The sequence below is a fragment of the Triturus cristatus genome, chromosome 3_2, assembly GCF_964204655.1.
Source record: "Triturus cristatus chromosome 3_2, aTriCri1.1, whole genome shotgun sequence".
NCBI classification, from domain to species: domain Eukaryota; kingdom Metazoa; phylum Chordata; class Amphibia; order Caudata; family Salamandridae; genus Triturus; species Triturus cristatus.
In genome coordinates, this window is record NC_140584.1 from 500,487,819 (window position 1) to 500,500,564 (window position 12,746).

At 41.9% G+C, this 12,746-nt stretch overlaps 1 protein-coding gene across 1 annotated transcript in view; it reads left to right on the forward strand.

Annotated features, from left to right (window-relative positions):
- CTR9 (CTR9 component of Paf1/RNA polymerase II complex) overlaps window positions 1-12,746 on the forward strand; it is a 178,270-nt gene that overhangs the window by 87,776 nt on the left and 77,748 nt on the right. The window contains exon 16 of the mRNA XM_085648181.1: window positions 1,654-1,802. Within this exon, the coding sequence (XP_085504307.1) occupies window positions 1,654-1,802 (149 nt within the window). The remainder of the gene's footprint in view (window positions 1-1,653; window positions 1,803-12,746) is intronic.

The window sequence follows — 12,746 nt, forward strand, 5'->3', positions numbered from 1 at the left end:
TGCTCATTCAGTGAGAGATGCTGCATCGACTGCTGTCACCAGAGGCTAGAGCTGTGTTGCATGACCTTGGTTAATTTGCACTACTCGTGCCACATCCTGGAGGGTTTTGCTTTGGGACTCATTCATAAGGTGGGAAAAGACATTTATGGTGGCTACCGTATTTTCTCGTAGACGCTCCTTACTTCTTTCCCTCTAACCTTATGAGTTTGTGCTGTTCTTAGTAAGAACCCACAATATCATAGAGAATATTATTAGGTCTATGCTGGATTAAGACATATGTTTGATAGCATGTATCATGAATACAGGTCATGATGTGTTCTGTATATACTTTTAAATGCCAAAAAAAAAAATTATATATATATATATATATGATCTCACAATATGAAAATGTATTGTATGCTGCAGTTTTCCCTTTGAGTAAAGCTCTCCTGTTTTCTCTCTGCATGCCTCTATGCACTGAGAAAATGCTAGGAACTGACTCCAGCATGTGAGCCATTATCTTATATACTCTGATGTCATCACAGACAAAGCTTTGATTGAATGCACTGGAGAGCAGGTGTTGGGGAAATAATTTGCCGGATCCAGGCAATGAATCTGCTAGGAGATAGTCTTCACCAGCACTATTACCTAAGGAGAGTAACTTTATCACTGGTCACTAAGTCCCTATGCATACGAAACAAACCAAAATACTATGCATGCTTACTAGACCACTGCAAACAAATAAAGCTCAATTGCATAATTGGATGTGGAGGGGAGGGAATTGTCCTACACGCACTGCTGCAGCATCCCTTGATAAATGCTTTCTGGATAAGAATTATGAACCAGCTGTAGGGAATCTATCTTCCTCTGCTAGAATTACTCTTTATGAAATATGAGGAAGTGATTGTGCTTTTAGATTACTCATCTTCTTTGTAACATTGGGTTGTTAATTACCAGAAGCGACAGCTCCCACTTATGGAGTAGCCAGATGGTCCCAGACTGATACGCTGTGTGTTAGTATGCATCAGTGAGTGATGGTGTAAAAGAGCAATAGAGGTTTTGCTGCTTAAGCATGTATAAAAAGTTACAGGGAATGGATTGATCGCAATGGTTTGCATATATTAGATGATGGGGGAATGGGCGAGATTGCTAGACACACAGATTTTCTAGTCTGAAGCACCAGTGCCTGCTGTACTCAGTGCAGAGTTTGAACTTTACTCTTTTATGGTGGTTGACCACAACCACCCTCAATCAAAATGTTTCTTTACCTGCTACATAATAGGGCGGTTACTGTCCATTTTCTTCTATTTTATATTTTAAGAAGTCAAATTTAAGTGATTTTGCAACTAAGGTCGGAACAGTGAACAGTACCCTCATAATAAAATCAGTCATGACACCAGTCAGCAAAAGTGCCCAAGGCCCACATATCATTCACCATCGAGGAATTTTCTTCAATTGTATTTACTTGTTGCCTTACTGACTCTCCATGTTTATAAAACACTAAAGTGAAAAATTGAATGTTTCTTTAAAAAATAAAAAATAAAGCTGAGTTGAATGTAAGCAGGAATGTTAGAAATGTGAGCACAATTTGGAGGGTTTGAGCATTCACGTAGACTGTAGCACACTATTATAATGATGATAAATACTGAATAGTTTTTTCGGCATCTCTTTCAGGAGCTGTATTAGCACATAAAGGATATGTTCGCGAGGCTCGAGATGTTTTTGCCCAAGTGAGAGAGGCAACAGCAGATATCAGTGATGTTTGGCTAAACTTGGCACATATTTATGTTGAACAGAAACAGTACATCAGTGCTGTGCAGATGGTAATAACTACCTTTGACTTCGTTGTCCATGAGGGATGTTTTTGTCACATGCACTAACATAATTTGTTTTTGCTTTTTCATGAGTATTTATACATTCGAATTATTGTAAAATGTTTATGGCTGTGCGTAAATGTATGCTCGAGGCATATGAGCTGCAGATGACACACTATGCATAGATTGCCATCTGGTGTTGGGCCTGGATGCTTGCACTTGTTTTTGTCCTGGAAAGTCTTTGGAAGTCGCAAGATAGGTGACTCCTCCTTTGGATCATAGTGCACATGGGCATCGGCTCCATCCTCGGATTGTTTTTTTCCGCCATCAGGCTCAGATGTGTTTCTTGCGCTCCAGTTCGGAACCGTTACCTGTTTTTTCTTTCGACGCACAATCCTTCCCTTTTCGACGGTATTGTCTTGCTAGCGTTTTCCCAAGCCACGCGACTCTCAACAACTTCGAAGTCTTCGATTCTGGTCGTCCACGAAGGCCTGCGGGCATACCTGGGCCTTATCATCTGGCTCATGGAAAGGACGCCATTCAAAGTGTCCTCTATGTGGGTCGAAGTTTCCCCACACCGATCTGCATGAGGTGTGCAACCTCTACCTCTCACCGGAGCACGAGGCCAGAGACTGTCCAGCTTGCGCCTCCTTCCGCTCCAAGAAGACGATTCGGGACCGACGAGCTAGAAGAACCATGGCTCGCTCGTCGTCTTCGATCCCCGACGACATCTTCCAAGAGGGAGTCTATGTGCCAGAGCAGGGGGGGGTCGAAGAAGGCCTCGTCAGCGCCTCCGAAGCCGATGACTCCGACGTGGAGGACATCACTCCAGCAGAGAGGGCCGCGAGTACATACGTCGACCCCGACCTCCCCCTCGACACCATCTAAAAAGGCTTCGGTCACACCTTCACCTTCGGGCCCAGGGCACACCGAGAGACTGCTTCCCATGCCCCGCCTCCGGGCCCGGTAAAAAAGTCTACTAAGCCTTCAGGTGACTTGGGCTCGAGTCAGCCTACCCTCGGTGCTGAAAAACATCCACAGGCACCGAAAAAGACGCCGTCCTCTTCCTCATCCACGCCGACCGCTGCTTCGACGTTCAAGCACTCGGCGCCGAAATCTGGCACCGGCTCCTCGACACCGACAACGCACTCGGAGCCAACCAAAAACTGCCACCAAAGGCCCCGACTCTCATGCTTCGAAGCCGAAAAAGACCTCAGAACCGAGGAAACAGGTTCCATCGGCCAAAGGCACTGCAAAACTGCACGGTTCCAACCCCAGAACTGCTACCGAGTCGGCGCCGAAAAAGCCTACGGAACCAACACCATCGGCACTGAAGGATCTGCCTTCCACAGAAGAACTGTTTCGCCCAGATCCTACCCAAAAAACTCTTGTAAAGGACCCTAAGACTGGTCACTTGATGGCTTAGCTTCAGGAAGCAACCACTAGATACGCCTGCACCGGCTCCACCACCTAAAAAGAGAGATTTTGCTACCTCTCCATTGAGGATCCCTTCTCCACCACACCGCTCTCCTACACCATCCCCTACTCCAGTAGATGATGATGATGGTGGTAACACATAAACAAGGTGGTTCTACTCAATGTGATATAAAAATATATTTTTGTATTTTATTGTTTTAAATAGTGAATAAATAAATAAAGCAGTGCCTTCCGTAATGTCAGATAAAGGCACTTGATGTTTTTTTTAAAATACCCCTCACACACTATGAATTCCCATAGTGTCATGCTTCATCATGGGGGTCTTCCCGTCCCTCTACGGGGCGGGGCGTGCTTCGACCAATAGATATATGGGAGCACTGTTGTTAGGTGAAGGAAGAAAACTATGTGTAAAGTGGTGGTGAATGAGATAGGGTTAGTGAGTGAAATATACAAAAAATTAAAAATCCTCTAGCTAGTGGAAAAAAAAAAAAAACTTTATTAAATTCCCTAGCTGAGTATGGTTAAAAATTGGGGTTGCGTAGGGGGTGTATACCAATTAGATACTCCCTACTGGGTCAACATGTTTCGTAAGCAGGCCCCACTGCTTTACTCATCAGGACCAAAAAATATATATGTCCCTACTACACTCAAAATATATGGATAGGGAAGTATGCCTATTCATTAGTTTTAAGTCCTCCCAAATCGGGGAATTTATAAAGGTACATTGACCTTTCTTGATTCAAATGGCGTTGCTTCGTTATCTGTAAATATAAAAAAGTGAATGAAAAACAACCCTTGAGTTGTTCATATAAACACATCTTCATACTCTGCATTTTTCACTAGCTGAAAAGGAAATCGTGATATATTTTTCTTTTCAATGGTTCTTAGTACACCGATTATTCTGGCTTTTATTTAGCCAGCACACGTGTTTACACATTTGCAATCCTTCCAATTTCTTTGCCATGAAACGTGATATATTTTTCTGTGGATAAATGCTGGGTATTATTTCACCAGCAGATTATCAAAGACCAATTTGCAATATGCAAAATATACTCGTTCTTTCATTCCGAGGAGATAGCACACACACATTCATACACCTACTTTCGTTAAAAAACCTCGTTAAAATGATAGCCATCTGACTCTGTTCTAGTAAAGAGAAGTTGCTTTGTAAACTATTAGCTTGTGCGAGCTCACAACTAAACACGTAATGTCATCCATGCTGTATTTCATAAACTTGTCATAGCCTGATTTACATAACGAAAATATATACATACTTCATTGGGGATGATTATCCGATCTCATGAGCTTGCATCGGAGAAAGGGGGGAACTTCTACCAAGCACTGTAGATAAGGTAAACTGTGTTTAGAAGAGTAATTGTCGAAAAAATGAGGTAGTTGTTACTATCGCCGGAGCGTGAGAGGGAGTAGATTCAGTGATGCCTTTTTTAAAGACTTAGGCTGGTCGTACTTACATTTTGGTGAATCTTTCCTCACCTCAGCTTTCCACTGTGCTGCTCCGTTCAGCGCCTTCTTAGTACTGAGGTGTATTTCAATCTAAGCTATTCCCGGAAGAGGCGCGTGAAACATGAAAATAAGCTAGTGCGCGACCCGTTTTCAAAATGGCCTCCCGTATTTGGGATGTTTGTTGTCTTAATATATACTCACTTCCTGATAAGACTCTGTCGTTCGTGCCAGATTCAAAAGCCGGTTTTACTCAAGTGAATATTCACATGTTTTTTATAATATCCATCTAGAATATTATTTACCGAGCAGGTGGCGAAATTACTGAGGGCAGTTTTCATTAGAAGTGACTATTGATCTTTCAACAGTTCGTTTTACTTGAAATGGGGAGTCGATCAATGTGCAAGGGTGAGAGATCAAAATTTATCCTTTTTGGCATTCATAGTTACGCAACATGATTGTATAGAAATGGCATTCTCGAGGTCATTTTCTAAAATCAAACTGTTCAAGTAAAAACGTTATTATGGCTGGACTGGAAAAAGAAAGACTGACATAGAGTTGTTTAGTAATTAGGATCTTCTTATAACTGGCCCCAGGGGATATCATCGTTCAATTAGTTTTAAGACGGAACACCCATCGTTGCTCTTTTTCCAACAGGTATTTCTCATTTGATATCTGTTCAATAATAGTCCAAGATATATCTTCTGGTTTGTGGCCAAATTCAAGAAAATGTGATGACATTTTCGTTGTTCCTCTCTTGCATTTTATATTGCTCTTATGTTCGCCAATCCTGACTTTTACTGGTCTGGTCGTCATGCCTATGTATTCAAGCCTGCATGGACAAGAAATGAGGTATACTACATTGTTACTATTGCAGGAAGTGAATTTTCTCTGTTCCCATTTTGTTCCATTTTGGAAAATGATTTCCTTACTTTTTTTGGTAAGTGGGCATACTTTGCATTTGCCACATGGGTGGTGCCCGTGTATATTTGCCATTGCAGTTGATTGTTGTGTATTTTCAATTTTACGTGGTCTTGTGTGTACGATCATATCTCGAATGCTCTCTTTGTTAAATTTTGATAATTGACAGCGTACAGCTGTGGGAGTTTATTTTTCAAACTCGGAAAGACCATTTTGGAGGAGACTTTCATTTGATACTCCCCTTTTATACATCGTTCTTTGGATCTAAGGAGTAGTCACACCCCTTACACCTATTAATATCAACATCCAACAACATGGCAGACAGTGCTGGACTGACCTTTACTGACGAAGACCTAGAAAATATTTTATCATCACTAGGAAGTTTTGAGGGATTGAACACTACTGAACCCGCTACCAGTAACAATGACTGGGACGAAATGGAAGAACTGAGACGTACTCGGATAAAGACTGCTTTACATGGCCTACTAATGTCAGAGTATCTTAAGGCAAATGCAGCCCCACAAGGCCTAATCGTCCGAAATGAACCATACATCTTCCAACAGGATATGAGATTCAAAAAAGATTGGTCATTAATATCATGGCATTGTACGAGAGACTGGATCGTACTGATAATAAAAACAGCAAGCAGGCTGGCTCAAGAACTCAAAATAGAAATTCAGGCCATAGAGGTGAGATTAAAGAGCTATGAATCACCAAGCAGCATGAAAAAACATCTGGATGAATTAAACAAAACCTTGAATGAGTTTGAAGCAACATTGAAGCAAAGTAAATATAACAAACTTAAAAAAGACACCAGTCGATTCAGCCATGAGAAAACGTACCCCTACATAAAAGAAGATTATAGGGTAAATCAACAGGATACAACGGATGAAGATTCATCTGATACTGGTTCTAACAGTTCGGGGTCAAGTAGAGGAAAGAATCCAAGATTCCAAGGACCAAGAAACAACTACAGATATCCCAACCAACAAAAAGCTAGAGGATGGGGACATTTCCAAGGGCCACAAATGTATCTACCACAGTTCTTTGGACAACCTCCATTTCCACCTCCACAGGGAGCATATCCCCCATGGGGTTACCCACCTCAAGATTTTCCCTATTTTGAACAGCCTCATTTTTTAGGACCTCGCCAAGGGAGAAACAGGGGAAGAAATCGGAGAGGAAACAACGTCCATTGGACCCCGAGAGAAGAGGATCAAACAAGAGTATCAACCAGGAGCATGACAAGAGCAACCACGAGCAAGAAATGAACCTTGTCGTGAATCTAACCGACATGCAGCTAACCCCGGAACAAATCTCCGTTTTGGAAAAAGGCCTGGGTTTTGTGCCAACGTCAAACATGGATAAATTTCTTCTATGCAAAGAAATACAAGAGTTCATGAGGAGATTGAAATTACAAGTCTTCTTCAGAGACAAAGAACCTTCCTCCTCACCAGAAGGAGATACAGGCTTGAAACCGAAATCCAGTTTCACACCATTAAACTGCACTCTTCCAATTGAATTACTTGCTTTCGAAAAAGCAGTCATGAAAGATCTGGAAAATCTTGATAACACAAAAAACAAAACTTTTCAAAATATAACAAAAGAAGAAAGACATGCAATACAAGAACTAAGTAACAACGACGATTTGGTGATAAAACCTGCGGATAAGGGAGGAGCTATTGTTTTAAAACAACGGAACAATATGACAACGAATGCAGACGACTGCTTCAAGACAGGAGAAATTATGAGGTCTTAAACCAAGACCCTACAGAAAAAATCAAAACCAAAATAAAGAACTTGGTGGAAGAAGCTCTTGCTCACGGATGGATAAGGAGAAAAGAGGGGGATTTTTTAGTCCAAGAATCCCCAATAACACCATACTTTTATACCATCCCAAAGATACATAAGAAATTGGAGAATCCCCCAGGTCGTCCGATTGTATCGGGAATAGGATCGATTTTGGAACCTGTCTCGAAATTTGCAGATGCATACCTAAGACCTATGGTGCAAAAAACATCCACCTACTTGAGAGACACGAAAGATGTCCTGATATTATTGGAAGATCTCTTTTTTAACCCACAACAACAACTACTAATCAGTTGTGATGTAGAAAGTTTATACACGAGTCTCCCCCACACCGAGACTTTGGACATTATCGAAGAAGTTCTCTTCGATGTTGATTGGGAATATCAAACTCCTAGAAATGTTGTCATGGAGTGCTGCAGTCTAGCTCTAAGAGAGAACTTTTTTGAGTATAAGGGTACACTCTACCTCCAGAAGCACGGGACCAGCATGGGGAGCGTTTTTGCTCCCAGCATAGCTGGTCTCTATGTGCACCATCTTGAGACCACCAAGATTTTACATCAAAGCAATCCTTTTTTCAAACATATCAACACCTGGAAGCGGTATATAGACGACATCTTGATCATTTGGGAAGGTGACGAAAGCACCGCTAAAAGTTTTATTACGTGGTTAAATCTCCAAGACAATTTCCTGAAATTCACCAGCACCATTTCTAACAAAGAATTGGTATTCCTTGATCTCAATATATCGCCAAAGGATGGCAGACTCATGACCACCACCCATTTCAAAACAACATCTAAGAATTGTCTCCTTCTGTACAAGAGCTTTCACCCTAGACATCTGCGCGATAATCTTCCATATGGACAATTTTTGAGACTCCGACGAAATTGTACAGAACAGAGTAATTTCAAAATTCAATCAAAAGCTCTCACCGACAAACTTGAAAAAAGGCAGTATCCAAAAAGAATCATAGAGAAGGCCTACAAAAGAGCTCGCAATAACTGCAGGGAAAGTCTTCTTTCTTCCTCGGGTTTAGGATTAGTGGGTTCAAGAAGACCATTCTGTATTACGACATACAACACCAATTCCAATCAGGTCACCAAGATCATCAACAAACATTGGCGTATCTTGAACAGTGCAGATCTGAGTCTACCAAAGCCAGTCTTCTCACATAGAAGAGGAAAGAGCATTCGAGATATGATCGTACACACAAGACCACGCAAAATTGAAAATGCACAACAATCAACTGCAATGGCAAATATACACGGGCACCACCCATGTGGCAAATGCAAAGTATGCCCACTTACCAAAAAAAGTAAGGAAATCATTTTCCAAAATGGAACAAAATGGGAACAGAGAAAATTCACTTCCTGCAATAGTAACAATGTAGTATACCTCATTTCTTGTCCATGCAGGCTTGAATACATAGGCATGACGACCAGACCAGTAAAAGTCAGGATTGGCGAACATAAGAGCAATATAAAATGCAAGAGAGGAACAACGAAAATGTCATCACATTTTCTTGAATTTGGCCACAAACCAGAAGATATATCTTGGACTATTATTGAACAGATATCAAATGAGAAATACCTGTTGGAAAAAGAGCAACGATGGGTGTTCCGTCTTAAAACTAATGTCAAAGGATTGAACGATGATATCCCCTGGGGCCAGTTATAAGAAGATCCTAATTACTAAACAACTCTGTCAGTCTTTCTTTTTCCAGTCCAGCCATAATAACGTTTTTACTTGAACAGTTTGATTTTAGAAAATGACCTTGAGAATGCCATTTCTATACAATCATGTTGCGTAACTATGAATGCCAAAAAGGATAAATTTTGATCTCTCACCCTTGCACATTGATCGACAACCCATTTCAAGTAAAACGAACTGTTGAAAGATCAATAGTCACTTCTAATGAAAACTGCCCTCAGTAATTTCGCCACCTGCTCGGTAAACAATATTCTAGATGGATATTATAAAAAACATGTGAATATTCACTTGAGTAAAACCGGCTTTTGAATCTGGCACGAACGACAGAGTCTTATCAGGAAGTGAGTATATATTAAGACAACAAACATCCCAAATACGGGAGGCCATTTTGAAAACGGGTCGCGCACTAGCTTATTTTCATGTTTCACGCGCATCTTCCGGGAATAGCTTAGATTGAAATACACCTCCAGTACTAAGAAGGCGCTGAACGGAGCAGCACGGTGGAAAGCTGAGGTGAGGAAAGATTCACCAAAATGTAAGTACGACCAGCCTAAGTCTTTAAAAAAGGCATCACTGAATCTACTCCCTCTCACGCTCCGGCGATAGTAACAACTACCTCATTTTTTCGACAATTACTCTTCTAAACACAGTTTACCTTATCTACAGTGCTTGGTAGAAGTTCCCCCCCTTTCTCCGATGCAAGCTCATGAGATCGGATAATCATCCCCAATGAAGTATGTATATATTTTCGTTATGTAAATCAGGCTATGACGAGTTTATGAAATACAGCATGGATGACATTACGTGTTTAGTTGTGAGCTCGCACAAGCTAATAGTTTACAAAGCAACTTCTCTTTACTAGAACAGAGTCAGATGGCTATCATTTTAACGAGGTTTTTTAATGAAAGTAGGTGTATGAATGTGTGTGTGCTATCTCCTCGGAATGAAAGAACGAGTATATCTTGCATATTGCAAATTGGTCTTTGATAATCTGCTGGTGAAATAATACCCAGCATTTATCCACAGAAAAATATATCACGTTTCATGGCAAAGAAATTGGAAGGATTGCAAATGTGTAAACACGTGTGCTGGCTAAATAAAAGCCAGAATAATCGGTGTACTAAGAACCATTGAAAAGAAAAATATATCACGACTTCCTTTTCAGCTAGCGAAAAATGCAGAGTATGAAGATGTGTTTATATGAACAACTCAAGGGTTGTTTTTCATTCACTTTTTTATATTTACAGATAACGAAGCAACGCCATTTGAATCAAGAAAGGTCAATGTACCTTTATAAATTCCCCGATTTGGGAGGACTTAAAACTAATGAATAGGCATACTTCCCTATCCATATATTTTGAGTGTAGTAGGGACATATATATTTTTTGGTCCTGATGAGTAAAGCAGTGGGGCCTGCTTACGAAACATGTTGACCCAGTAGGGAGTATCTAATTGGTATACAACCCCTACGCAACCCCAATTTTTAACCATTCTCAGCTAGGGAATTTAATAAAGTTTTTTTTTTTTTTCCACTAGCTAGAGGATTTTTAATTTTTTGTATATTTCACTCACTAACCCTATCTCACTCACCACCACTTTACACATAGTTTTCTTCCTTCACCTAACAACAGTGCTCCCATATATCTATTGGTCGAAGCACGCCCCGCCCCGTAGAGGGACGGGAAGACCCCCATGATGAAGCATGACACTGGGAATTCATAGTGTGTGAGGGGTATTTTAAAAAAAACATCAAGTGCCTTTATCTGACATTACGGAAGGCACTGCTTTATTCATTTATTTATTCACTATTTAAAACAATAAAATACAAAAATATATTTTTATATCACATTGAGTAGAACCACCTTGTTTATTTGTAGTCTGACATAGGAGGAAGGTTCTACCAAAAATCCTCTTCACTCCCTCTCTCTGTTAAATTTTGATGGTGGTAACACCTCAGATGATGCAGGGGGAGGTGCGGATGATCAACCACTAGGGGACCCTAGTCCTACTGGCTCCCCAGACCCCTGGGATGATTATAGCATCCCAGACTTCCCTTACATCCCACAAGAGGACATCTACCCCTCCAGGCCTCCCCCCCCCCCCCCCCCCCCCCCCCCCCCCCTGCCGCCGAGGAAGATTTTCTCATGGACACTTTTGACACCACACAAAGGTCCACCTCAATTTTACCCATGCTTAAGGGGGTCATTAAGCATGCACTGGAGGTCTTTAAAGACCCGGTCAGGGCTCGAGTAATCAACCCAAGGATCAGAAAAAAAGTATAAGGCCGCCCCTACTGATCCAGCCTACATTAAAGGCCCCACACCACTAGACTCCCTTGTAGTCTCCAATGCGTGAAAAAGAGCCAGTTCCCAATCATCAGGTGACGCACCACCACCAGATAAGGAGTCTAAACTCCTGGACGCCTCTGGCAAACGAACGGTGTCACCGGCGGCAAACATATGGGGCATTGCCAACACTCAAGCGCTGTTAGCTAGGTATGACAGAGCACATTATGATGAGCTTGAGTCCATAATGCAGCAGCTCACAGACAGGTATAAAAATAGGGCCAATTAACTCGTACAAGAAGGTAAAACCATTACTAACCCCTCCAGCCGTTGTGCCTTCGATGTAGCAGATACCGCCTCAAGGGCAATAAACACCAATGTATTTTTGCATAGGCATGCCTGGCTACGCATTTCAGGTTTCAATCCTGAAGACCAGAGTTCCATTCTCAATCAACCATTCGATTAGCAACACCTATTTGGCCCTAATGTTGACGTATCCCTTGAAAAAAGGAAGGATACCGACACCGCTAAATCTATGGGAGCCTTGCAGTTGCAAGCTCCCAGACGTTCTTTTCGTCGCTCATCCTTCAGGAGCACCCCCAGAGGCTACTCCTCGGATAGCCCCTCCACTTCTTAAAGCTCCCACCCAATCCACCTTTACTAGAGGTTACCAAAGAGGTGGTTGCAGGGGGAACAACAACAAAGGCAGAGGCAAAACCAACAACTCCTGCTCTGCCTCCACCCCCACCCAATGACTTCCCCCAGACCATTTCACTCCAGTCGGGGGAAGACTCCAACAATTCCTTCCTGTCTGGACCAACATCACCTCAGACAGGTGGGTGCAACAGATAATTCAATCAGGTTACTGTCTCAACTAACATCTACCCCCAAACATACCACCCAAACAAAAAGAACATTTGTTACTGCTAAAGCAGGAGGTAATCTCCCTCCTACAAAAAAAGTGCAATAGAACCAGTTCCCCTGCACCAACAAAACTAGGGAGTTTACTCCCTGTATTTTCTCATATCAAAGAAGGACGGCTCTCTAAGGACTAATCTAGACCTCAGACCCCTAAACCTATACATACACTCAGACCATTTCCACGTGATCACACTCCAACAGGTCCTTCCTCTGCTTTCATGGGGCGACTTCCTTGCTACCCTAGACCTCAAGGACTCCTATTTCCACATTCCCATTCACGCCTCTCACAGGAAGTATCTCCGATTCGTAGTGGACAGTCAGCACTATCAATTCAAAGTACTCCCATTTGGAATCACAACAGCACCATGAGTGTTTACCAAGTGCTTAGCGGATGTCGCGGCACACCCAAGAA